The sequence below is a fragment of the Pteropus vampyrus genome, unplaced genomic scaffold (assembly GCF_000151845.1).
Source record: "Pteropus vampyrus isolate Shadow unplaced genomic scaffold, Pvam_2.0 Scaffold113, whole genome shotgun sequence".
NCBI classification, from domain to species: Eukaryota; Metazoa; Chordata; class Mammalia; order Chiroptera; family Pteropodidae; genus Pteropus; species Pteropus vampyrus.
This window is the reverse complement of record NW_011888894.1, coordinates 2,296,644-2,322,553: the sequence shown is the minus strand read 5'-3', so window position 1 is coordinate 2,322,553 and position 25,910 is coordinate 2,296,644. Positions and strand designations below refer to the sequence as shown.

The 25,910-nt window shown below is 40.7% G+C and overlaps 1 protein-coding gene across 3 annotated transcripts; it reads left to right on the top strand.

Moving 5' to 3' along the window:
- The first annotated feature begins 546 nt into the window (after nt 1-546).
- On the top strand, nt 547-25,905 carry MXD1 (MAX dimerization protein 1). 3 transcript variants are annotated; one of them, XM_011365577.2, is made up of 6 exons: nt 547-859; nt 1,597-1,696; nt 6,321-6,350; nt 18,944-19,058; nt 20,790-20,949; nt 21,208-25,905. In XM_011365577.2, exons 1-6 carry the CDS (start codon nt 787-789, stop codon nt 21,393-21,395), a joined length of 666 nt encoding a protein of 221 aa, XP_011363879.1. In that variant the 5' UTR covers nt 547-786; the 3' UTR covers nt 21,396-25,905. The 3 variants fall into 3 exon arrangements, with proteins under 3 accessions (XP_011363879.1, XP_023389597.1, XP_023389598.1); XM_023533829.1 differs by having other exon boundaries at nt 6,318-6,350; XM_023533830.1 differs by lacking the exon at nt 6,321-6,350.
- The last annotated feature ends 5 nt before the right edge of the window (nt 25,906-25,910 follow it).

The window sequence follows — 25,910 nt, the reverse complement described above, 5'->3', positions numbered from 1 at the left end:
CACGGCAACAGGTCCGAGGCGAGGTTGGGAGGGACAGGGTGGAGCCGAGTTCCGCCGCGACGGCGGGTGAATCACCTCAGCCCGGCGCCCGGGTCGCCCTCCCAGCGGATGCCAGATCCGGGGAGGAGTAGCAGAGCCGCTGACCACCAGCTACTCAGGGATTGCCCGACCTGGAGAAGGGTGACGTCATCGTAGCCGGGAGGTTTTGGAAGGTTTCACCAATAGGAGACAGGCGAAGTAGCTTGCTTTCTGTAGCTCTGGGCCAATACTAACAAAGCAAAAGGGGGCCCGGTTGTCGGTATAGAACCAATGGAAAACAGGGAAGGAGCACGAGGCGGAGTTGAGAATCCTGTTCCCAATTGGAAAGAGGGGGTGGAGCCTGGGCCTTGTCAAGTGTGACCAATCAGCGAGAGGAGCGGACTCCGCGGGGTAGGGCCGTCATGCTCTCCCCCAATCGGACATAGCCAGGGGCGGGGCAGTCTTTGGGGTGCCCAATGAGGAACGCAGTTGAAGCGGGCCTGTCAAGAGAAGGGACTGGGGGCGGGGGGATGGTGAGTCGGGGATAAACACTCCGCGGCGGTGGCGGCTGCTGCTGCTCTTCGGGTTCTGTCACGGTGTTGGTGGTGCCCAGCTCACCGGCCCCCTCCCCCTTCCTGCGAGCGTGGTCTCCAGAGGGGCTCTCTCAACTCTGCTTTGCCGGTCCACAGCAGGGCTTGGGTGTCCGGCGTCGGCTGCGAGCCCGTGGGCAGTGGGGGTTGGTCCCGTGGCTCCGGCCCCCGGTGCAGAATGGCGGCGGCGGTTCGGATGAACATCCAGATGCTGCTGGAGGCGGCCGACTACCTGGAGCGGCGGGAGAGAGGTGCACGGGGACAGGAGGGGTCCGACCTGAGCCAGGGCCAGGGTCTCTGAGGGGCCCGGCTGCGGGTCCCAGCGCCCAGCCGCTCCGGGGGTGGTTGGAGGCGCGGAGAGCGCGATCGCGAGCGCTCCCAACCCCTCCAGCTCTCCCCACTCGCGGTCCGAAGTGAGGCCGCCCGCTGCCCCCAAAGGCAATGAATAGGGGTGGAAAAGGAGCTGCTGCACCCCGAGGTCTCGAGTGTCGCCCTCTCCCCAAACCGTCGAGAATGGGGTGCCCGGAGCCCCCTCCTCCAGGCCCTTGGTTTACCTCACCGGGGTTCGACCCAGCCGGCTCCCAAGTGGGCCTGACGCCCCATCTCCCAACCGGAGGAGCAGCGCCTCCCCTGTCTCTTCACCCCCTCCTCCCGGTGTTTGCCTCGCACCTTCGCCTGAGGCTGGTCCCACTTAACACACCTGCTGGACGTTGCCAATGGGAAACCCAGGCTCCATGCGCTTACCGACTTGCTGGGTCTTTCTCAACAATGAGCAGCTGGAATGCTCCTCACACTTGCTCCGAACTGAGGGTATTCACACAATTTAAAAAACAATCATTGTTCTAAGAATTCCATCTTGCTCCGTTTAATTATTTCCACAATATTATTTTAACGAAAAATAAGTAAATTTTTAAAAGAAAATACTATTGACGGGGAGAGTATTGGATGTTCTAGGCTCATTCATTAACTGGATCCTCCGGTTTTCTAGAAGCTGAACATGGTTATGCCTCCATGTTACCATACAATAACAAGGACAGAGATGCCTTAAAACGGAGGAGCAAATCCAAGAAGAATAACAGCAGCAGCAGGTAATTTGGTAAATATTTCTCTTTCCTTTTTAGATTATACTGCAGATGACACAGCTGCAGAATGGAAGTTATCTGTTGTGATTACAACCCAGTAAATTAAGTGGCGATCATGATTCAGTAATGCACACATGGTCTTAAGCCATTGGAGGAAGCAGCTCTTCTGTTTTGGTTGAGAGGGTTGAAAAGAAAAGAGAAATGAACATTATTCCTTTTTCTTTTTTTTACTTTTCATAGTGAGAATTTTATAAACACGTTAAAGTATCAGATTTGGCATAGGTGGTAGGATTTCTTATATGACATGTAAATTAAATGTAGTGGTTTGTCTGATCATATAATTTGTCATATCTTTCATAATGGCAAAGAGGAATGAGCAAGGGTAAAATCTGCCTTTTTGGTGATAGAGGAACATGTAGTAAAATATTAGTATGCTACAGCCTTTTTATGTTAGCCTTATAGTTCTTACAGTCTGAATCTCACTAGGAAGTGTTTGGTTAATGGTCAGGGAATCACATATTAAAGGCTTGAACATAGTTCCTGGTCCATATGAGTACTCCATTAATGCCATTGCCTTTTTTTCCCTCTTTGCTCTTAAAATATAAGTTAGGAAATCTGTTTTATTAGACCCATTCAATTATATCTTTCATTCTACTAAAATCATTGATATTTTCATCACTGATTTAGAATTCTTATCCCTTTCTTATCCTCATGAATAATTCCTTGCAAGTAACTGTATTTGGTTAGTTTCTGCAGCATAACAGACCACCAAAAACCAGAAGGCTCCTACTTAAACCTAAAACTCACTTGTTCTTGCTGCCTCTTTTGTCCTTGATTCACCCCATTGTCCTTAGAGCTGGTAGAACCACAGGATGTGAGCAGCACACATGTGCTGAGCTCTTGAATAGGAAGGCACATGAAGGATGAACCAGATAATTACCTGGTGGTTTTTCCATTCTCTCCCATCTTTAGCATTACCTAAAGGTGACAGCCAATAGATCTGTGCTTGGGTACCTTGGGCCTTTAAGAAGGATGTTAATACTGATTTGGATTATGCAGTGGTATAAAACAATTTAGCTGTGTTACATATCGTTACAGCATTAATTTTTAAATTTTTGTTTGGAAAATCTTTGAAGCCTTTCGGTTTATTTTTCTGGAAAAAGAAAGCCCATTTAGTGCTTTTGTTCTTGTCCACTCATGATTTGAGAGGAGTTGTCCACAATAATAGCCAAGGCTTAATCCCTAGCACTTTATTTTTCCTGAGTTTCACAGGAAAGTTGGGGGATATTCAGTGGTAGGGAGAGGAAAAGGAGATGTGGTTGAAGAGAAGAGGCTCGGTCCCAGAAGGTGATTAGGAAAGAAAAATAATTATAGTTGAGAATTTCAAGCCAAGAAACAGGTTCTTTCTCTTCTCTATAATATGAAAAATGGCTACAGCTCCTGAGTTTTAGAAAAGCTCTATTCTGGTTTGCCTTCCCTGGTTAGAGACATGAGGCTATAACAGTTGTTCCTATTCTTGACTATAATGAATTAGTACAATATCTTCGGTGATGCCAGGATCTCTGAGAGACCATGATTAAACCTGGAGATGGCACCAAGCAATCATATGAAGCAAGGGCAAGTTGTTTTTTGTTTAAATCACTTCCTTCATGACCTATTTGGAATGACCCTTACCTGACTAGTGAGATGTCTCCCCAGAGAATGCAGTTTGACCCCTTGATTTGAATTAGACTTGTATCCAAGGCTATGTATGGTCATGATTTTGAATTGAGGTAGGGGCTATGGAGAGACTACTGCTGGTTTATATAACCAGTAGGTAACAGTTTATTTTTGTTAAGTTGAAATGCTATGCTCTTTGCTTGTGGAATCTTGGTGGTACTTTTCCTTGGCCAATAAAAAATAAGATTTAGTTGCATATCAAACTTCTTGGGAACTGATCCTAAGTTTCTCTAGTCGCTTGTTAAAAAAACAAAAACAACAAATTATGAATATTGTTTTGGAATTATCCAGAGAACTACTAGAAAACAGGGAGATAGGCTTTTTTATTTTTCCTTTCCTACTGATTTTTGAAAAGTTACTATTTAGAAATGAAATCCAGAGTTTTTAAAAGTGTTTTTTTTTTTTTTTTTTTTTTAATTGGTAAAGCAGACTTTGGCACTCATGTAAAAGAGGAAGTTTAGGACTTGCCATCCAGTTCTTTTATGAGACAGTGGCTATATAGCTGACCTGACATGGGGAGTTTTTTTGAACCCGTAGACTTTTCCTATTCTCAGATACTCAATAGTTTGGCTTAGTTATCTTTTTGTTAGAATGTATTTTTCAATGGTGACATTTGACCATTGGTGATTGCAGAGTAATCAAATCTTTTTAGTAATCACATGGAAAATAATTTCCACACGAGGTAGCTATATATTTTTGTAATGCTTTAATTATATAAGTGTTTACCCATCAACAGAGTTGGCAGGAAATCTCCGAACTGATCATTTTTGAAAGGTCTGCTTTTTATTAAAAACAAACTCGGTTTCAGTAAACCAAATGCACTTCAGTAATGCCCTAGCCATTAGGTATAAAACCCCTTGTAAAAATCACCATGTGTTCACCCTTAAGTAATCAAATAAGATCCGCAGTTTCTAAAACTCTGTTCAAAGTTTGGAAGGAGTTGTGCTTCCTTTGGAATTTGTTTAAAAGTTTATCTTGAGGATTCCAAATTTTTTATATGTATCTTCAAAGAATGCAGAATTTTTTGGTAAGAGTGCCCTGTGTGCTGTTATTTCTCTAATCAGAGATCATGTTCTTTTCAAATATCCACCGTCCTCCACCTTCTGAGGATGGTCCTTGCCTACAGTGAAACAGGGAAATCTTGACCAGCTGTTATATACTTTCATCCATTTAAAAAATCTGTCAGACTTTGAACTTGTTATTCCCTGTTAAAACTAAAATGCCACGTGCTTTAAAGCCAAAGGTTTGCAGTTGCAGGCCAGAGTCTTGTTAACTATGGTATCCTGCTGGCCATTGCAGGAAGTAAACCATCAGAAAAATATTACTGAAGAATGAATGCTGAGAGATAGCCAGGTGAATCAATTTAAAGCTTTTAAGTTAACCAGTTTTGAGGTTCGTATATCCTTTATCTAGAAAACAAATATTGTCTTTCCTCATGAATAAAACTTGGTATCCCAAGAGCCTTGTGGAAGAGAAGTTTTAGTGCCAGATTCGATATTTCCCATACACACACACACACTCACACACTCACTCTCTCTCTCTCTCTCTCTCTCTCTCTCACGCACTCACGCACTCACGCACTCACGCACTCACGCACTCACGCACTCACGCACTCACGCACTCACGCACTCACGCACTCACGCACTCATGCCAGCCCTGGTTACTGGTGAGTGAACCTGGTGATGCCCCCTGATGTACAGGAGTGCTGAGCGTTCATGGAAGTAGTGACCTTCCATGATTACTGTGAGAATTTATCTCCTAGGACCAGTAAAGTTCTGATTATAGCTCCAAAAATTTCATAATCAGAGCAAGGGTTTAATCTCCTGAACTGGTTAGATACCAGAGAATTTCCATAAGAAAGATCAAGATTCAGTGTCTTTATAACACTGGGAGGGTGAAGTTCCTCAAGTTATTTATAACTAGTCAGGGAGGAATTGTGTGACGAGGATGCTAAAGTGGCCACATTGACTTCTTGTGACTTTTGTGGAAATCTGTCCATAAATTCTTAGACTAAGCCTTATATTCGAGGTCAGGTATAAATAACTAATAATATGATTTCACATCCACCACAGCTTTCATCCAAGGCTCTCTAATCGCTTTTACAGTTGCTACCTCATTGATCCACACTTGTTCAGTAGAAAATTGAAAATAAGTTTTATTCCCACTTTACAGAGGGGTTAATCAAGGACAGAATGGTTAAAACATTTTTATTTCTTTCACAGTATCAGTCAGTGGCAAAGGTGGACTTCAAATTTCACCCTAACTGCTGCTTTAACCAGTCTATCATCTCTATGTTGAGCTGAGTTTTGAAAGCCCCATCCTAAAATCATTTGGTAGCTATTCAATAGTAACGTCTTTCAGGAAGTTGTACATGATAAAAAAGTTACTTCAGGGATTAGAAAGATTGAGAGAAGAGGTGTTATTTTTATCCATTTAAAACTAGTGAAAACTGTATCCTATAATGAAACAACTTAGCATAAAACTTTGGTGTATACTATACCTAGAAAAAACTGCGGGGCTGAGGTGGGGGTGCCACCTGCACTGTTGTACCCTCAGCCTAAAGAAAGCTTTGCGGGATTATATGACTCAAATTCACATTGCATTGTGCAGCTTTTTTTGTTTGTATAAATAGACCCCTTTTATTTCCTTTCTTAAAATGGATTACTTTTCCACTAGGGATTGTATGCCTCTCAGTTTGTCATTTCTCCTTGCACTCTATTTTATACATATACTTTTATCTAACTCTCCACAGGGAGTAATTTCTTTAGTAGAGCCCACAGAGTTTTTCTCACTTTCTCTGTCTTCTCTCCTACCAACTTTGGAGAGAAAGAAGTTAAAATAATTGTTGGTGTTGAAGTAGTCCTTTAAGACAAAAATAATTTTACTCTTTTCTTATTGTTTCCTCTTTCAGATCAACTCACAATGAAATGGAAAAAAATAGGTGAGTTGGGGATTTGGGGGCTGCAGTGGGGGGCAGTTTTGATGCATTTTATATTGAGACTCATTTGTTCTTCTTGACTCCTCCCATAAGTGGCACCTGATTTAAAAGCTCGCTCTGGGCCCTCTAAGCAGTACTGCCCAGAAATCACTTAGGTAGCTGAAGGGCTTGCAAGTTCCAAAGACCATACCCCACCCTCACCCCTGTACCCTCTGCCTCCCAAGGGATGCCTTACTGTGTGACTGTTCTACAAGTCAGAGCATTTTAGGTCCTAGGCAGTGTTTCCACAATGATGTTTTTAAAAAATTACATGCTACTGAATATAATTTGCAGTGCTGTCTTAAATCATGTGCACACAGATATGTACACATACATATACGTGTGTGTACATTTAGAGTTTACTTGTGAATAAAGATTCCTAAAATTCAGGCAAATAATATGCATAGCAGAAATTGGCCAGCCGGCCTCATTTGGCTCCTTCTTGCCACAAGCCTAAGTTGATCTCTCTCACCTAGATTGCCTCTTGCTGCTTCTTTAAATCTTTATTTTCCAAATCACATTTGCTTCTCCTTCAATGATATAGCCTGGTGGTTCACAGCTCTGGTTACACATTAGGATCAGTTTCAAAGTTTTTATTGCAATTTTTAAAAATATTTTTAATGGTAAATACATTATGTATATACACTTATCCATTTGCGAGGAAGAGAACACATTTTATTTGTGCTAATTTTATAAAATAACTTTTTATTATAGAATTTTTCAAATATAAAAAAGTAGAGTGAATAATGCAATCAACTCTCTTGTATCCATCACCCAGCTTCAACAATTATCAGCATTTTACCAATCTTATATAATTAAAACCACCCCGTCCATGGGATCTATATATATTTTTTTCCCCTCTTTAATTTCCGCCCCGCACCATTTCCACCCCTGACCCAGGGATGGGCGTCTTCTCCCACACGCTCACGGCGTTGACCCAGGGCCTGGCGCACCCAGGGTATGGTCCGTGGCTCCACCTGGGGCACGAACCCAGGACTTTCTGCATGTAAAGCAGATGTGCTAACCACTATGGAGCTACCCGCCATGGGATATTTTTAAAGCAAATCTTCTATCTCTAATAAAGATTTTTTACAAATTAAAAATACCACTTTCTTTAACCATGATAATTGTTGTGGCACTTTAAAAGAAAAACCAAAAAACAATACCCAGACCTCACCCCTAGCAATTCTAATTTAATTGGTTTCGGTTTAGACTCTGCACAAGTATTTTTTAAAAGCTCCCCAGGTGGTTCTCATGTGCATCCAAGCTGAGAACCATTGAACAGGCGCATCCTGGTCTCTGAGCTCCCTTCAGCTTGAAATATGGCTACCCATCCAGATTGAATGGCTTTCTTGGTATCCTGCATGAATGAGATGATGTGTTATATGGTTCTGTAAATACAAGTGATTATACCATTCAAACCCTCTTTAGAGAGCCTGACCCTGAAAGTCAGGATCTGCATGACGTTTTGTCAGTGAAAGGGCACACCAGATCTTTACTAGGAAGACGAATCTTGGAACAGGGCATTTAATATTACTCCAGTGTGGAATGTGTGTGTGTGTGTGTGTGTGTGTGTGAGAGAGAGAGAGAGAGAGAGAGAGAGAGCGTGAGCGCGCGCACGCAAGTGTGTCACACTGCACATGTGCTTCTCCCCATCCTTTCTTCCCTTTTAATTTCTCTGTGATTGTGACTAGCTGTGTTTTATATCAGAGCTTCCTTTATGCTTTAGGGATTTATATATCATGAACTGGAAATTCAAAAGTATCTCTTCTGAAGGTGGAAAGAGAGTCAAATATGGCTTCTCTTTTTCATCTTTAGATTTTCTTCCATCTTCCTGACTTTGGGGTGAGTGGGGTGAACTGGGAGTTTTTCAGCTGAAAGGTCTTCTAGTTCTCCTCCCCTCTAACATTTTACTTAGGCATTTATTTTAATTATTAAAATTTCATCCCTTCAGAGAAGGGCTCTTAGGCTTACTACAGCTTTGTGCAAGAATGCCACAGAATGTCAATTTAATTATTTATTTTAGCAGTTCAAAAATGTATTTTCTGCCTACACTATCCCAAGAACTTTTGCTCAGCACTGAGTATTAAATGAGTTCCTATTGGGGTATTAAATCAGCATGGTCCCCATCAAGAGAAATGTAGTTTGTCTAAAGAGAAAGCTGGAGAGACAAGTTCAGTTAATACACTAAGGGCTAGGACTGAGGTGTGCGCAGGCGATTGTGGAGGCAAAGAGTCTAGAAGACTGTGGACAAGCTGCTTATAATTCTGACTGCTCATGTATGACTAGTCAACTTTTGCCTGTTGAAGGGTTTCTTATCTACTTTCCTTATTGTCTTTTTTTTTTTTTCAAATTTGGTCCTTTAAGGTCTTGATAATTCTTTTAGTCTAGAGCATGTAATCAGAAGAGAAGGAAGGAAGGACTCAAATTCACTTAATTTAACCAAGCATTAGTTGCTCAGTCCAGGGCAGGAGGTCAGCCTTGTCAGGCTCTTCTTCCTAATTGATGTGGATGCTTAAGATTTTAGGGTTTTGAGGTCAACTGAACAGTTACTCTTTGAGCCTCCCTGGTTTTAGTAGCCAAATGCCATAGATGAAAACCTCTTTGCTAAATGCTACTACTCCTTAGCCATTTTCTACCTTAACATCACATAAAAAGATCGGCATGGCTCCCCTCTACTACTAGCCAAAAAAAAGTAGCAACTTAAAAACTTCTAACTGTGGGATTTTTTTTTCTCTTTGATATTGCAGAGTTGATTTTACTTAGGTTTTTTTTTTTTTACACAGAAACCTTTTCTGTGGCACTTTCGAGATTTTGAATAATTGGTGTTCATCAAGACTCCACTCTGAGGATATTATACCCAACAGTGCTGCATTGGTGGGGAAAGAAAAGGCTTCCTGTATGGTGGAGGTGGGAGATGGTGGTGGCAATGGTATCTTCCATTCAGTAGACTAGGTGTCTGTGACCACCGAAGGTGCCATGTAGTAGGTGCTGGGAATGGAGCCCAGTAAAGACCCAGCCCTGGGGTGGAGGGCTCGGTTCAGTATCACTGTAGATACCAGAGTCTGTCGCTTGGACTTGGCTTCTCTGCATTTTAATTCATTTTGTGGGTCTAGCCTCCTAAGGAGACACTCTTGGTGAATGTGTGGTGTGTGTTTTTTTCTTTAAAATAATCTTGTAGAAAAACGAGAAATATAGAAAATCATACAAAAAATTAAATCATCCGTAATTCTAGCAGCCAGAGGAAACCAATGGAACTTTGAATTGTTTCTTTCCAATTGTTTTTGGAAAACAACTTTAAAAATATAGTTAAGAAAATTGGAAAATTCAGAAAAGCACAAAGAATATAAAAATCAGCTGTAATAGACCTTCAGCAGTAACAACTGCTAATGTTCCCGCTAAGTTCTATATCCACCTAGACTTTTTAAAATCAATATGGGATCATAGTAAATAATTTATATCTACTTTTTAAGCTACATTATGAACTTTTCCAATGTTAAATCACCTTTTCTAACATTACTTTTAATAGATACCCAGTATTACATCATATGGCTATGCTATAATTCATATAACTAATCCCCTATTTTAAGTTCTTCCCAGTGTTTTGCTAATATAAACCATGGTTCCTTAATCTACTTTGTAGATAAATCTCTGTCCAACATCATAATTATTTTCTTAGGGTAGATTTATAGTTGTGAAATTAATGTTATACACCTTGTTTTGGGTTTTGATGTTGACTGCTGGCTTGCCCACCAGGCAGGTTATAGGCTATATTTTTCCTGTACCTTCACACGCTTATAATTTAAGACTTTCATGAATTTGATTAGTAAAAAAAAAAAAGAAAAAGCAAAAACACAATTTGTTTTAATTTGTATTTCTTATATTCCTAGCAATTTAACAATTTCCATATCTTTAACTCTGTATGCGTATGTGAGAGAGAGAATTGCCTGTTAAACTTTTGCCCAATTTTCTATTGAGAAGTTTTTATTTTGAAAAGATTCTATAACATAAAGGATATATATGAAAAAGACTGCCCCTTTGTGTATCATATAACTTGCGAAGTTAATCATTTACCTTTACAGAATCAGTCTCCTCTCACTGTTTGAAGTTGCTGTCTCTGTCGTATACTAAATTTTTGTTTATGGCTGAGTCTGTTTCTAGACTTGTTCTTCTGTTTCACCGATCCAGCTCTTCCTGTGCCAGTATACATTGTTTTAATCATTGAGGTTTTATCATGCGCTTTGGAATCTGGTAAAGCAAATCTCTACTCTTCCTCCCTTCTTTTTTTATTTTACCATGTTTTTAGCTATTTTCATCAGTTTCTCCTTCCTGATAATTTTTATAATTGATTCACCAATTCCTCCAAATACTTTTGGGATTTTTAGAATCAAAATTAAATAACTCCAATATAACTTTAGCTCATATTTACATATTAGATCTTTCTATCCAGGATTTGGTGTGTCTTCATTCAGATCTCTTTTCTGTCTCTTAAGTTTTATAGTGTTTCCATGTGATCCTGCACATTTATTGTAAGAGGTATTCTTGGGTTTATATATTTTTAAAATCGCTGTTGGTGTCCCATTGTAATTATTTATTATTGGAATATAGAAAATCTTTTTATTTTTGTTATATGCCTCTAATTGTTAATTCTGTTGTTTCCTTCTCTTATCTGGGAATTCTTCTGGTTTGAATGCCTTTCAATACACCCTTCGGCTAATGGAGACTGAGTGAATGCATATAAGCTGCAGCCAGTGGGTCAGGAGTCAGGTGCTAGAATGGACTTTTTTTCAGAAGAAGGCTCTAGCATCTCCTTCAATAGTAGACACTTGTTTTTCTAGAATGGTACATATGCAGGCCTTGCTGGAATTAGGCAGCTGGTCTAGAGAGAGATTACCTCTGCCAGAGTCTTCTCAACCCCATGACAGAAGATTTTTGTCTGAACTCCGCGGGGAGGACTCAGCCACCTGATCTAAGCTGTTATTTTCATTTGGTGGCACTTTAGAGATTCTGAATAATTGGTATTCATCAGGACTCCACTCTGAGGATATGATACAGTATTTCAGTGGCATCTGGTCTGGCATGTGAAACCATTTCAGTCAGGGTATTCTAATTCATTGCAGGTCCCTATAGTAGTTTCTTTGTGGTTTTGGCTTCTCAAATGGCCAAACTCCATATGTCAAAGGGGTAGGGGCCTGACTTTTGCATTGGGCCTGTTGCAGTATGCATTGCACCACTCTTACCGCTTCTGAACTCCCTTGACCACATTCGGATTTCACTGTAGGATGTTGTAACAAGTTCACATTGCTCTGTTGCCACATGAGTTAAGGGCAGGGCCTGGTTACTACAAAGGAAGGTGATAAGTATCAGTGTGCAAATCTGGTCTATGTTGCTGGTGTGGAGGAACACTCAGATTTGTACCACCAGAAGCCATATTTCCTAAACTATACCTCTTGAGTAGATGGCTTTTGCCCTTGGAAGAACTTGGAGAAAGAGACATGCTAGTTATTCAACCAATTCCCAATCCCCTACCTGGAGCACTGGGGGCACTCCCCGACTTTTTGTCATAGACATTAATAAAGCGTAAAATAGAGCTAGCCAAGTACTAATTATCTCATATATTTTGTATTTTTTTAACTGGGCTCTAGAAAGGAAACATTAATGAGGCATATTTATGTATTTCATACTTTTAAGAGAGAAGTGATTTTATAACTTCAAAATGTAGCTGCCTTGAATTGCTGTTTGTTCACTGAGTGCCATGTTCCCCTACAGCTCACATATATAACTACCTTCATATTTTTTTTTACAAAGATTACTATCACAATTATGAAGAATCTTGAAAACCTTTCAAAGTTTTAATTAAATTGGTAATAAAGATGCATTTGGCAATTTTTTTACAAAGGGATCATTTGAGTAAAAGGAGAATACTTTTTTCCCTCAAAGCATGACTTGTCTTCATCTGGATTTTTTGTTTAACTCAGGAAGGCTTTGTTCTCAGCTCCAAATCTGAAGGTTAGGATCTCTTGTGACCTATAATTATTTTTAGGAAGTAATTTTTGACCCCTTAAGAAGATTTGTTTCTTCTTACTTTATACTAAATAACCTCTTTTTCTCACTATACATCTCACATATACCCATATCTGAAATTATTTTTATTCACTTCCAATTATCCTATAGGATTTATGAAGCTATTTAATTGGCTAAGTCTGTGTCCACACAAAGGTAGAAGATAAAATGGTGAAACCTTAGTTAGGTAGGCAATCGTTTATGTAACTCTTTTTTTCTTCTCTGGTTAATAATCTTAAGCCCAATTTTAATGAAAACTAGTACTCAGTGAGGTCCAGTGTATCTTGTTCGTTAAGTAGAGCTTTTCCTCAAAGAGAAGGAACATGGATTACTAAAGACATCAGATTCTACTCTTAGGTCAACATCAGCAGATACATTATTTCTAGGCTCTAAGAAGTTAACACAAAATAGAAGTCTCTTGTTATTTGGTAATGAAAGAAACAACAGATACATAGATATGTGGCACATGAACGAATGAATAAATGAAGGTGATCTATTTGGTAAAGAAAAAAAAGCTTACGATAGGCTACGAAAGCTTGAAAACCTTTATGGACAAGTTAAGTCAAACAAGATATGGGTGAGGGAAATGAAGGAATATGTTTGGTAAAAGGCAGCAGGGAGCTCATTTTAGAACTTTCGGTGGGAGCTGATATTTGTCATGGTCTGAAGGTCACTCAGATAAATAATTCTGCAATAATTTGTTACATGTTTGATGACTCCAACTAGATTTTAAGTACCTCCAGGTCAGAGACTTGGTCTTAACATTTATCCCCTGCAGTGCCTAGTAATCCTTTGAGAAATGCTAGTGGAATAAATGAATGAAAGAGCCAAGTGTTTGTTTCAAGATTTCCACCAATGAACCTAATTATTTACCTACCCTCTTCACTGGCTGCCATCTTCTTCACTCTGCCCTAACCTTATAATTCTTTCTTGTGTCTTTTTTCACTTTTCTCTGAAAATCTGACAGAGATAGTTCAGTTACACCTTTAATAAAGAGTAAAAAAAATTAAGAAAGAAAAGAAAGAGAACGAAAGAAAAAAAGAAAAAAGAAAAGAGAGGGTGAAAGAGAGAGAGAAAGAGAGAAAGAAAGAAAGAAGAGTAATCTCTAATAACAATGCCTCCCTCATGACACAGACACATACACCCACCTGATTTGATCCCATTCCTGGTCTTGACTGCATCCAAGTCAGGAATAACTTTAGAGGTAACACAGTAAATTCAGGAGCATTGTCTGCAGACAGCATAATCTACCTCTAGTCCTACTTTTTTTGTTGCATCTATTCCCCAATTTACAAATCTGCTGGCCTGAGAGAGAGAGAGAGAGAGAGAGAGACGTGGATAGAATCAAGGAAGCTTGAGTCTGGAGGCAGAAATAAAAAGAGCAGCATTCAGAATTGTCTGAGAGCATGCTGGTTAGTCCAGGGGCCTTCTGTCAGTGCCAAAGCTCTGGTAGGAGGTAGCGCCTCAAACAGCCCAGAGCCTCTTTATTAATGACTTCCTTCACTTGCATATTTAGTTTTCTATAATTCATGGATGACTAGAATTAAGGAAAACTAACAACAGAACTGTGTGGCATCCAAATGTATTTTATATTTAAATCTTTAACACATTTGGTATTTATTTTAATGTTAATCTACCCACTTCCCTGCCATTTTCTGACTTCCATTCTTTCGCCCAAGAATTTGCAGTGTTATCTCCATTATATGCTAAATTCCTATGAATTTTTTATTCTGTTCACTTGATTTGTGTCTATTTCTATATTAATATACACTGTTTTTAATTATTGAAGCTTTATAACACAATATCCAGTACAGAACAGTTCTCTTCATTCTTTTTCAAAAATGTTGGCATACGTTTATTTTTCTAGATGAAGTTTAGACTCATTTCCCAGCATTAAAAAGACTACTGTTGGATTTTTTTGGTGGGGAAGGGGAATTATGTTAAATTTGTAGACAAACTTAGTAACATTGCCATTTTTATTTTGAGGGTTCGTATACGGGAATGTGCTATTCTTTCCATTTATTTAGATTTTCTTATGTCTCTCAGCAAAGTTTTATAGTTTTCTTAGAAATCCTTCCCAAACTGTTTTAAGTTTGTTTTTAAATATGCTATCTTTTCTTCTTGCTATTGTAGATGAAATAGTTTAGAGTTTCTGGACATGGCTACACATCCAGAGATGTGCTTGGATTTCCAAGATCAGTACTTTTTGTCCCAATTTTTATTTTCCTTTGGCCATCACAGTAGAGATGTAGGAAGCAGGCCCAGGGCATTTCAGATGCTTTCCTCCCAACCTTGGACTTCCTTCTTCCCCTGCCTTTATATGATATGGGTGGCCACGGAGTCTTTTCCTTTTGCATGAAATAGCTTTATAAAATCCTTGCTAATTTTTAAATGTAAAAAATAGTACCTTTAGTGTAAGCAAGACCTGTGTTTCTATAGAAAATGGATTAGATTTTTCATGAAATCTTTTAATGACAAAAGATGCCTGTTTTCTTTAAGGAAGAGTTTATTGAATTGGATTTTACCAGATAGCCTCTATTTACCTAGTGAGATACTTGGAGTTCTCTACTGATTTAAAAGGAATATTATAGTGCTATAATTATCTCTGTTTGCTCCCAGTAATTATCCTTCTACAAAGGAAGCTAGGATTGAAAGAATAACTGCTACCATATATGGAGCACTCCATATCAGACCCTGGCCCAGGTGCTTCTTTACCTTTTCTCAGTAATACAGTGGCCCTCGTGTAGGCGTTGTCATCCTCCTCCTACTGCTGAGGAAACATGGATGCTACGCGGAGTTAAGAAATTTGCTCCAGGTCACACAGGGAGTAAGTGGCAAAGCTAGGATCCCAAATTTTTACTCTTAATCACAACAATAATATTTGGTTGCACAGTGAGTGCCAGATTCAGAATTAAAATTAAAAACAGAAAGAAAATCTGAGATACTTTAAAAACTTATTGAAGAGGAGCTATAGCTTGTATCTAATTTATAGGTCATGCTCGATTCTGAGCATTACCGATGATAGCTCAAAGATTGGTTATATTATGCTACTGTAGCCCAAAGGTATATAAAGCCCATTCAGAATAACTAAATTGACATTTCTGAAGAGTCAGCAGGTGAAGTGTATCAAAGTTCATAACCTAGGTACAAAGTAGTTGGATCACTGCAAAAAGAAGACAGTCAAGGACAGGAGGGAGCCAGGGTTTGACACAACCCTTTTCTGCGGGGGTGGGGAGCTGGGAGGCAGCTCTTGGCAACAGAAGGAGGACTGTCTGAAGAAGATATGATGGGAGGAGATCCAAGGACGAGTCAGATCAAGGTATCAAGTGGCTTCCTGTTGAGGATATTGGCAAAACCCCCGCTAGTTCCCCAAAGGGGAGTGGCCACGTTCAAAATGGGACCTGGTTGAAAATGGGACACTAGGCCCCTCCTAGAAGATCAGAGCCTTGGCAAGGTACTAGTCAGGACTAAGGAGGGAGAGCTGAGACCAGTGCCTGTTCTGCTTGTTTTGGATCTGGGAGCTCCATGGGTGCTTGGGCTAGCCAAAGTGGTTCAGATCCCAGCGTGGAGTGTGTGTGTGTCTGGGTGTCTCCAAGTTGAGGATCCTCAGTGGGAGCTGTCACTGAGAGGTCTATTTGCTTTTGCATCTGGTTCAGGAATTGAATTTCATTACTGTGTGATGGAACTGAGCCTGCTTCATATACCTCATCCCTTCTTGTGGTTAGCCTGGGCACGGACCTGGGGACATGTGTGCAGGTGGGCAGAGCAGCCATCAGGCGGGAACAGTGAGGTGCTGGAGAAGGCCACGGCTGGCACTGCCAAAGACAGAGGCTGGCTCTGGATCTCTACGAAATCCAGAAAGCGTTTCAGTGCTATTTTCACAGAATGAGGCCAGAAAACACTGAGTGAACATGGATTATCCTCAGCTCGAATTAGTCAATCGCTTATTTCCAGTCTCACAACTGGGAGTGTTCTTTGGAAACCCACATTTGGGTAGTGAAAACCGTACTTTCTGGGTTAGACTCCCTGTATAACTAAAAATGACGATGCAGAGAAAGATGACTTTATATTTTTATCAGTAGACAAACTTCCTGAAAAATTTACATACTCATCTGTAGATAAACCCACATAATAAAAAACCAATATGACACTGTTCTGAATCATGCAGTCTTTGCAATTAACAAGCAGGCTTAAAAATGTCTAATTGTAATTTTTGAGTGTTTTTCCTAACTCTACAGTTAGTCTATAAACTTTGTAGTATGAAATAAGTTGGATAACTGTATGAGTGAGTGGATTATACTTTCTCATGGTGTTTCTAGTACATGATCCGTTTTCATAGCTCTTTTCAAAGAATATCATCATCCAAGGTGAACAAGTATATTGTACAAGTTCCCCTTTTCTTTCCCCACCCCCCATGCAATATTGGAAAGAACAAACCTCTAATGTGAGTCAACACATGGACATGTTTTCAGGTCAAGTAGAAATCTTATAAAGTAGTGAGGCATTTGTACCATAAAATCTTCCTAGCTCAGGAATGAATGTTGTTCTCCTCGAGCTTGTCGAGGCTTAGAGTGCCTTTGGAGAGTCTAGAACAGTGCCTTCCAGATCCAGATGAGGAAGAAGGCTGAGAAGCAGACGAGGCAGGGGCTCAGAAGGGTGTCTAATGCACCACCTGTTAGATCTGCCTTGGGGGAACATCCCAAAGTCTTGATACAAGGGTATGAATTCACTTCCTTGGTCAATACCATGCATAGTGACCTGTCTTAGAGCTTTCTGAAGCAGTTTTTTTTCTTTTGGTCTGCATTCCCAACTTTTATTAATGCAGTAAAAAATTTTAAGAGAGAGAAAAAGGACAAACTAAGCTTTAAGATTTTCTCTCAGTTCAGCTGAAGGTAGCCTTCCAGGCTCGCAGGAGCTCTGCTCCAGGTTGTTGTGTGTGGAGAGTGGCCTGTGTCTAAAACCCCAGGACCTTGAGCACTGCTGAAGGTGCAAAGATGTAGTAGAGAGAGACTCTGTCCTCAAGAAGCTTAAAGTCTAGTTGATTAGATGGCATAATCTATTCAGCAAACATTTATTAAGCATGTGGGAGGCACTGTGGCAACACAGCAATGATTAAGCTATAGTCCCAACATTCTAAGGAGTTTGTTTGCAGTGAATGATTAAGTAACAATGCCAAACAATTCAGGAAGAACAGTCAGTCAGCTTCCCAGTGAATAATATAAACAAATAAGTACTCAGAAAATGGAGGCATCACTATGGGCTGGAATGACCTGTGAAGGCATTAAGGAGGTGGTAGGCCGAGCAAAAACTTTGAATCTTGGCCGTTTCTCACATTCATAGGATCTGCTAGGTTCTAGAATAAAGCCCCAAAACCAAGGTTTCAATGAAGTAGTAAATCGTTTTCCAAAATTTTAAGAACTCTTGCGCCCTGGTCAGTCTGTGACTAAGGGCTCTCCCTTCAGTAGGTCACTGGCTTCTACCTCATCCAGCCTCTCTCTCCCACTCTGTCCCATTGCAGTGTTCTGCCATGCTCCAGGACATGCACATGGTTATCCCCAGCTGTTCATCATTCTTGTTAGTGTAGCAATACCAATGATGTCCTTTTTCATTTAAAAACATATATATATTTAACTTTTTGAATAGCAATTCTTTACATCATTGGAAAACCAAAAAGCATAAAAAAATTATTCAGTAAAAATTGCCCCCCTTCTTTTGTCCCAGTCTGACTATTCCTTGACTTCCCTCTGACCAGCTGCTGTTACTGATTTCCGATGTATCACTCTAGACTTTATGTCCATACAAGAAAACACAAATATAGTTTTTCCTCCATTTTTACCCAAAGATAGCATGTTATATGCAGTTCAATGTCTTGCTTTTCTTTACTTTATATCTGAAAGTTCTTTCCTAATAGCACATAGGGCACATTCTCTTCTCATAGCTGCATAGTACTCCACTGTGTGGATATAGTATAATCTATTTAACCAGGTCCCTACTGATGGTCATTTGGGTTATTTCAGCCTTTGCTATTTCAAATAAAGCTGTAATGAATAACCGTACACGTGTCATTCTCATGTGTAAATACTATCTACAGCAATGAGATAGTGATTTAGTGGTCCTGAATGGGGAAAGTACGGTTTAAAAGGATTCTCACCCTGGCATGTCATTATTTTCTGAATTTGGATTTTCTCTGTGGGTCACATCATTACCCAGAAATCTAAATATAACCTGATAAGTGTGCCTAATAATAGCAGATATTTGTCCCTACTCTGACACTTATAAATAGACTTAACTGTAGAAAATCTTGGATTTTGCTTCTCTTTGGTTTTCACCAGAGTTGTCTGGTTTCAAAAGATGTTTATTTGGCAAGTGGTCATTGGTGGCATTTGCCCTCAGTGGGCCTGGGCAACTTCATACTCTTTTAGAACTTGTTCTTTAGGGGTGCTTTCTGGCCCACCATGAAATTCTCAAATGCTACTGTGATCTTGCTTTTGTAGACGGGCCCATCTTCGCTTGTGCCTGGAGAAGCTGAAGGGGCTAGTGCCGCTTGGGCCCGAATCAAATCGACACACTACACTGAGTTTATTAACAAAAGCCAAATTGCACATAAAGGTAAGTGTATGCTTGAGATGCCTTTTTATCTTTACCTGTCCAATAACGGTCTCTTTGTTGTTATGAGGACAGCAAATGTATATCTCCAGGATAGTCCTCCCCTGTGAGCTCTCTCATTTTGCCTCAGGGATGAATCCCAGGCATCCCAAACTCAACATGTCCAGACCCAACTGAGTATTTCTCACCCCTAGGCACCAGAAGTTAAGCGGTCCATCCAACTGCCCATCTGATTATACAAGCCAGAAACTCAGGGTCACCCTTGTTAGCTCTTGCTCTTTAGCTATATATACCTAAGTCTCCAAGACCTAAACATTTCATAGCCTTGTCTCCTTCCATTTTCACCTCATCATCATCTACTATAAACTCACGACTTCTCCCTGAGCTGATTTCCATGCTTCCCAAAAACAGTGCTTCCAAAGCTCAAATCAACATGTCACCTTGTTTAGAACTCTTCTGTGGCTTCGGATATACTATCACCAGGCCCACCCCATGCTCCGCCTGACCTACCCCTCACCTGTGTTCAGCGTCTTCTTGTGCCATGACATTACCCTCTCTGCTCCAGCCCTTCTTTCAGTCCCTAGCACTTGTCATGCTCTCTGACCGCAGGGTCTTTGCACGTGGTGTTTCCTCTGCTTGATATGCTTTCCCTTCCTTTCTTCACCTAGTTAACTGCTTGTCATCCTTCAGATCTCAGCCTCAGAAAGCACTGGCTCAGGGAAACCTTCCTGTGACGGGTGTCCTATAACTGGGTGTCTCTGTCTTTCTCAGCACTTGTCACAGTTAACATCCAACAGTGGTTTATGTGACTATTTGGTTGTCTCCATCCTTCAAATGTAGAATCCGCAACGGAGGAGACTAGGTCTTTGTGTTCACCTTGTATCCCCAGCACCTCTTGCAGGGTCTGGCACAGAGTCAGCCTCGGTATGTAGTTTGAATAGCAAAGGCGGAGCAAGTTGTATTCAGATTCCTGAAAACCACAGCCCAAATCACTGTGCAGTATGTTTTTATAGTCGTGATTGGATAAATGTCACTTTAATTATGGTTAGTAGCCTGCATACGTGAAAATTCTGGGAGAAAGAGAATCTCTGTTTAGAGCAAAACAACCAAAATTAAACTTCTTAATTATCTGAAGAATATGACAGGCTAGAGGACAGATTTGTAAAAAGAAGTGGTCTATGGAAATGTTTTTAAGCTCTTACGCTGAACAATTTAGAATCCAAACTTCAAAGGGGGGAACTGTTACTTGCTCCTAACAAACAGAAGTTGAGATTTGGCATGACAGAAAAAAGTACTTGTGTAACTGGGACATATACTTGAATAAACACACGTTTAATGGAAGTCTGTTTCTTAAGCTCCCATCACATGCAGTGCGCTAGTTCAGAGATTAGTTCAGGGTAGCATCGTGGACAAGGGAGACCAGGTTGGGGGTTCCTGCCTGCATTCTTTTCAGGATCAAAATTGAGGGGTATCAGGACGCTGAAGTGTCAGAGCTCACCCCTAGAATCCCTGTGACAGTACAGGTGTTCTCCGCATGGTTAATGCTGAAGGCACTAGGCCAAGACAGGAATCACTGGCCAGTCAACTTCCTGTCTCTGTGAGAAGCTAGACAAGTGACACGCCAGATGGCTTCTGAGGAGTACTGGCACATTTCACTGCTAGAGGAAGATACAGGGTCATTGCCAACTTTGAAATCTGCCTGCTAGCTCCAACAGTTACCCCTCTGACTTACAGAAACTTGAAGATTGTGACAGAAAAGCCATTCACCAAATAGACCAGCTTCAGCGAGAGCAGCGACACCTGAAGAGGCAGCTGGAGAAACTGGGCATCGAGAGGATACGGATGGACAGCATCGGCTCCACGGTCTCCTCGGAGCGCTCAGACTCCGACAGGGGTGAGCTCCTCTCCCTGCGTCCTCAACCACCCCTACCCCTTTTCCTCCCACCTGCCAGAGGCAGAGCAGAGAGGGAACTAGGAACCTGCTTGTGATTTAGAGAAGTCGAATAGTATGACCTCCAGTAACCAGTCCCTCTTTCTTTTTAGCAGTTAGGCACCAGCCTCCAAAGAAGGGCTTGACTGGAGTCGTTTTGACTTCCAGCCTGAGTTTTCTAATGCATGCCTTCACCACTGCCTCTCTCTCGTCCTCCCACAGAAGAAATCGATGTGGACGTTGAAAGCACAGACTATCTCACGGGTGAGTTGGACTGGAGCAGCAGCAGCGTGAGTGATTCTGACGAGCGGGGAAGCATGCAGAGCCTCGGCAGTGACGAGGGCTACTCCAGCTCCAGCATCAAGAGAATAAAGCTCCAGGACAATCACAAGACGTGTCTTGGTCTATAAGAGAGAGCGGTCGCTTCGGCTGCCCCCCGGATGGTTCTCCCTGTCGGATCTGATTAGGTAGTGTATTGGACCTGCCCACAATTCCCTTGCACGTAAATTTCAGTGTACCACCTTCACCAAAATCAGCTTTGTAAACGTTTTCAAGGAAGTGCTTAGGATTGTGGGTTTCTGATTGCATCTACTAGCTTCTCTTTCTCTCCATAAAAATTCGTCTCTGAGAGACTGTACATTCCAATCAATTTGAAGCACCCAAGAATCCTTAGACGGAATAAGCAACTTTCACATCTCAGCAATTTTGCCCTCTTATTTACTGTCCCTATGTAGCCTACCAGACCTTTCTTAAAGTTTTCTGGCTTACTGTGTTACTTGCCTAGCAGAAATGTACGACTGTGTCTTGTGCTTAGGAAACTGAAGGAAACAAACTTCTGAAGTTGAGATCCTGATCTCAGAACTCCAAAGTAAGCTTTGAAAGCAGCATTTAAGAGCACTTCACCATGGACCTCACGGCAGTGAGGAGCCCGAAATACCTCCAGAAAGCACCCCCACACACACCCCGCGCTCACCCCCCGACCCGCGTGTGGATGGGAGCAGTATTTCTCACTCTAAAGCGGACACCTGGAGAGCATGTCTTTGGGGTTGCACAGCTCATAAAAGTTCTGATATTGTTTGTTCTCACAAACAAAACGGCACAATCTGTTTTTGTGTGCTGTTCTTGGGACCGCACTGTGTACTGCTACCCCCAAGGCACATGTCCCCTCAAAGTTTGTTATGCTACTTGTCTCTGGAACATTTTTTTTTCCTACCTCAGAGATAAATGAGATCTCCATTTCCCACTTAACACAGTGATTATGCCTTTTTCCCCCCGAATAAGTGACATTTGGTCCAATTCTAATCTATTTTCCTATTTAACTTTCAGCAATAACTGAGCTTTGGCACTAGTTGAGCTAGTGTCCATCATCAGTGAAAGGAAAAATCCATATTTCTACTCTATGTCGCAGGTGAACAGGAGGGGATGGTACAGTGTTACTAGAATTCCTCTCATTATTTTTGGACACACCCAGAAACTTCTTTATGGAGACTTTTGGGTTGATAGTTTAAAAGGCTGATTTTTCTTTTTTGGTTATTTCTCCCTTAAGTGGTCTCCCACTTTGTAGCATTTTTATTTAAGCTAAAACAGAGCACATGTATATGTACATAAGACACATTAAATCTATAAATACTATTTATTCATTTTATATAAACTAATGTAATGGAAAATAAATTCTTATGACTTTGTGCTTTTATAGATGTTCTAGAAACTTTGTATGTAGGTACCTACCAAACTGGTTCATTCCCCTTAATATTTTTGCATTCATATTTTTGAGGTCTTGGTGTTTTCAGCCTCTGGCAAATCTTTTTCATTGAATTTGAACCATTTGTAAAATCTGTGACGCTGAAACAGAGTGTGTGTCACAAAGTGATGAGAACATTCCTAAAATCCACAGACGCACTGCAACCTAAGGGCTCAACGGCTGAGCCGGTGGCGGGCTGCCGCCCCTGCTCCCGGCTGGCCTGCGGTCTCGCACGCCACAGCCTCCGCTCGACGCCACCACCTTCCACACAACCACACGTTCCAACGCACTCTACACGGAAGCTCATTCCAGACGTGAAGAGCAGTGTAAACAAAGCAAGATTACTTTTGTTTTTCTTTTTAACGATTCTTTAATGTATTTTTTAAATTTTTAATTGGAAGTAGTGGATTGCTAAATGATCCTAAAGTCATGTGTAACTCTTGTTTTTGATTTGTTCTGGTTTTTCCTTCATTTCAGCTTTGGGTGGGGGGGGAGGGGCAGATGACACAAAGGATTTTTTTTTTATTATTATTGGAATCTTTTCCAATTACCAGCTGAAGATTTGCACTGAAATACAACTTGTATGCCTTTTGCATTTTTAAAGCCTGCTTCCTGAATTTAAGCAGAGTGATAGTGTTCAAAGAGCCAGCTCAGCCTGTAACATGTTTGAAAAAGATATATCTGCACTTTGAGGTCCCTTTCGAATGCCATTCGCTCGACCTCGCAAGCATTTTGTTTAATTGCTACGTTCAAGCGCCTCAAGTCCACGATGCTGGATGGCATCGAAAACTCAAGACTTTGGGAAAAGCTTGTGGGCTTGCATTGGGGGAGGGAAGGGAACGAAATCTGTGTATTTAATTTAGAAATAGGCATCTGCGAGATGCCATTTTCTGTGTTTTAATTGTTGTGCCTTTGAGTTAAACTGCATTTTTGTCTTTTGGTTGAAATATGAAATGTACTGTCCCAATATAAAACAGTAATTATTTGACCTTTGCACTGTTTGTCTGGTCCTTTTCAATTTGACTGCATAGAAATGTGGAACTTGATAGATCGCTGTATTTTCAGTTCACTTGTGATAAACTGACACCAGGGTTAAATATTACTTTCAAAGCTCAAGGTAAACCGAATCAGCATGCTAGCCAGGCGTCTCTCTGACCAAAACTGTAACCTTCAGGACCAGCAAACTCAGCCCAAGGCAGCTAATCCCCTTCCCCACGTGGCTAATCGGCAGCCCTGATTTGCCAATCTGTCCTCATTCACTGATCCACCAGCGTGACTTCAGAGCTATATAGTCTTTTGGGTTGTTTTGGGTTTTTTAAAGCAAAATGAAAAACCTTTCTATTAGGGTTGTTGTGGGGAGGGGATAGGCGAAGATATAAACCCCAGCCTTTAAGACTTTGACAATTGTACGTAAATAGAGATGTGTATAAATATAGGCACGTGCATATTTTTATGTGAAAATTGATTTTAAAAAACTAAATCTAAGCTACACTCATAGCTACCATTGCAATGCAAATGGGAAAATAAGAGTATGTAGTCCAATTTAATTTTATGCAGTGAGAACATTTATGTGTGTGCTTCTGTTAACATCCCAGAAAACGTAGTTGTCCATGCCTGTTGGTTTAGAATGGTGGGCCGAGCACCCAGGGTAGTTTTGTTTGGGTTTTCTTTTGCTAAGCTGAGATCTTAAATTCAAGGTGCTGATAGCGACTGCTGACACCTTTCTCTAGTCCCAGACCCAATTAGTGCTAGTTAGTGATTCAAAGAGCATCACATTTTTGAGCAGGACCTAGATTCTTCTTTCTGTCCACCCAAGACTAAAACCATTTCAGTGTCCATTCAGAACTGAGAACTGAGCAGGCCCTGACCCTAAGACCAGCCACTTGGGTGGTTTGGGCTTTTTTTAAGGTAGACGTTTTCCTTTAACCTTTACTTTCTTCAAAAGAAAGAAAAGGGACCTTACCTGGGTTCCCAATGGGCCTCTCGTCTCCATCCCTGAAGTGGCCAAAAGCAAATTCTAGGGTGTAAAAAAAAAAAAAAAGTGTAAAGTACGTAGGATTGTGATGCTCAAAATAACTGTCTGGCAATATCTTGGAGCTTGCTAATGGATTTTTTATGGGCTTTTTTCTTGCCTCTTCTCCATCCTTTAAAGAGAAACCTTATTTTTGCAAAGCATATACATACACATTATTATTTAGGGTTTTACACCATACTGTATTGGCAAGAATACCACTTTCATTGTGCTTTATAATCTATTTATTCCCCCAAACCTCAGTCTTTACTTGTTTCCCCCAAGTTTCTTTGTCTTCCCGCTTTACCTGCCCTGTGTGTTGAGCACCAGGAAGTCAAAGGCTGCAAGGCAATTTCCTGCATGGCAATCTATTATTTTTCTTTGTCTAACTCTTAGATGCAGTATATTTAGGTAGCTGGCTACTCCTGATGTAAAAAATCCTTCCTGGGAGAAGGCACCCTTTAGATGAGGTGGTGTTTCTCACTCTACATGATCAGATCTCTGTTTTTGAAGATAACTGAGGATTGGGGGTGGGGGGGAAGGGGGCAGGGTCCAATATATGACTTATCATGACTTTTTTCATTAATATTACATGGGTGATTTTCTTATACTTTATTCTTCTGAAAGAAGAAATTATTGTCTGGCACTGCTAGAGTCAGCTATTGAATGGCTGAAGAAATTAAGAGTATCTTTATCTTCTCTCAAAAATCATAAAGTGAGAATTAGTAAGGCACCCAATTCTAAGATTCATCCAGATTTTTTATTTTGATTTCTCATTCTCTCTAGGGAGTGCTGGGGGCTCAAGGGGGCATTCTTCATTTTAGCTTTTACCTGAGAACCAAACTTGCCTTTACCCCTTGTACCTAGAATTGGTGCTCTGGGAATGTTGCTGTGACCCATCAACGTTGGGGCCACCTTCCTAATGGTAAACACGGCCTAAACAGGGAGAGCAGATGAGAGAGTATGCAATTCTGTTTCCAGATGTTTCTTTATGTAAATACAACGCCAATGTAAATCCTGTGTCAAGATATAGAGAATGGTGCTTTTTACTACAGTTAGCACATGCATTTTTAGAATGACTACATGTTTTAGAGAATCTTTGCTGTGTATATGTAAACTTCTGTATTGTTCAACCATTTAACAAATAATAAATTATTTCATTATTAAATGAAT

What these genes read in the sequence shown, in the direction of transcription:
- MXD1 (XM_023533829.1), top strand. Translation starts at nt 787, where the DNA reads ATGGCGGCGGCGGTTCGGATGAACATCCAGATGCTGCTGGAGGCGGCC. An exon ending in AAGCCAAATTGCACATAAAG is followed by an intron (nt 19,059 to 20,789) that starts GTAAGTGTATGC and finishes TCTGACTTACAG; the next exon opens with AAACTTGAAGATTGTGACAG. An exon ending in GCGCTCAGACTCCGACAGGG is followed by an intron (nt 20,950 to 21,207) that starts GTGAGCTCCTCT and finishes GTCCTCCCACAG; the next exon opens with AAGAAATCGATGTGGACGTT.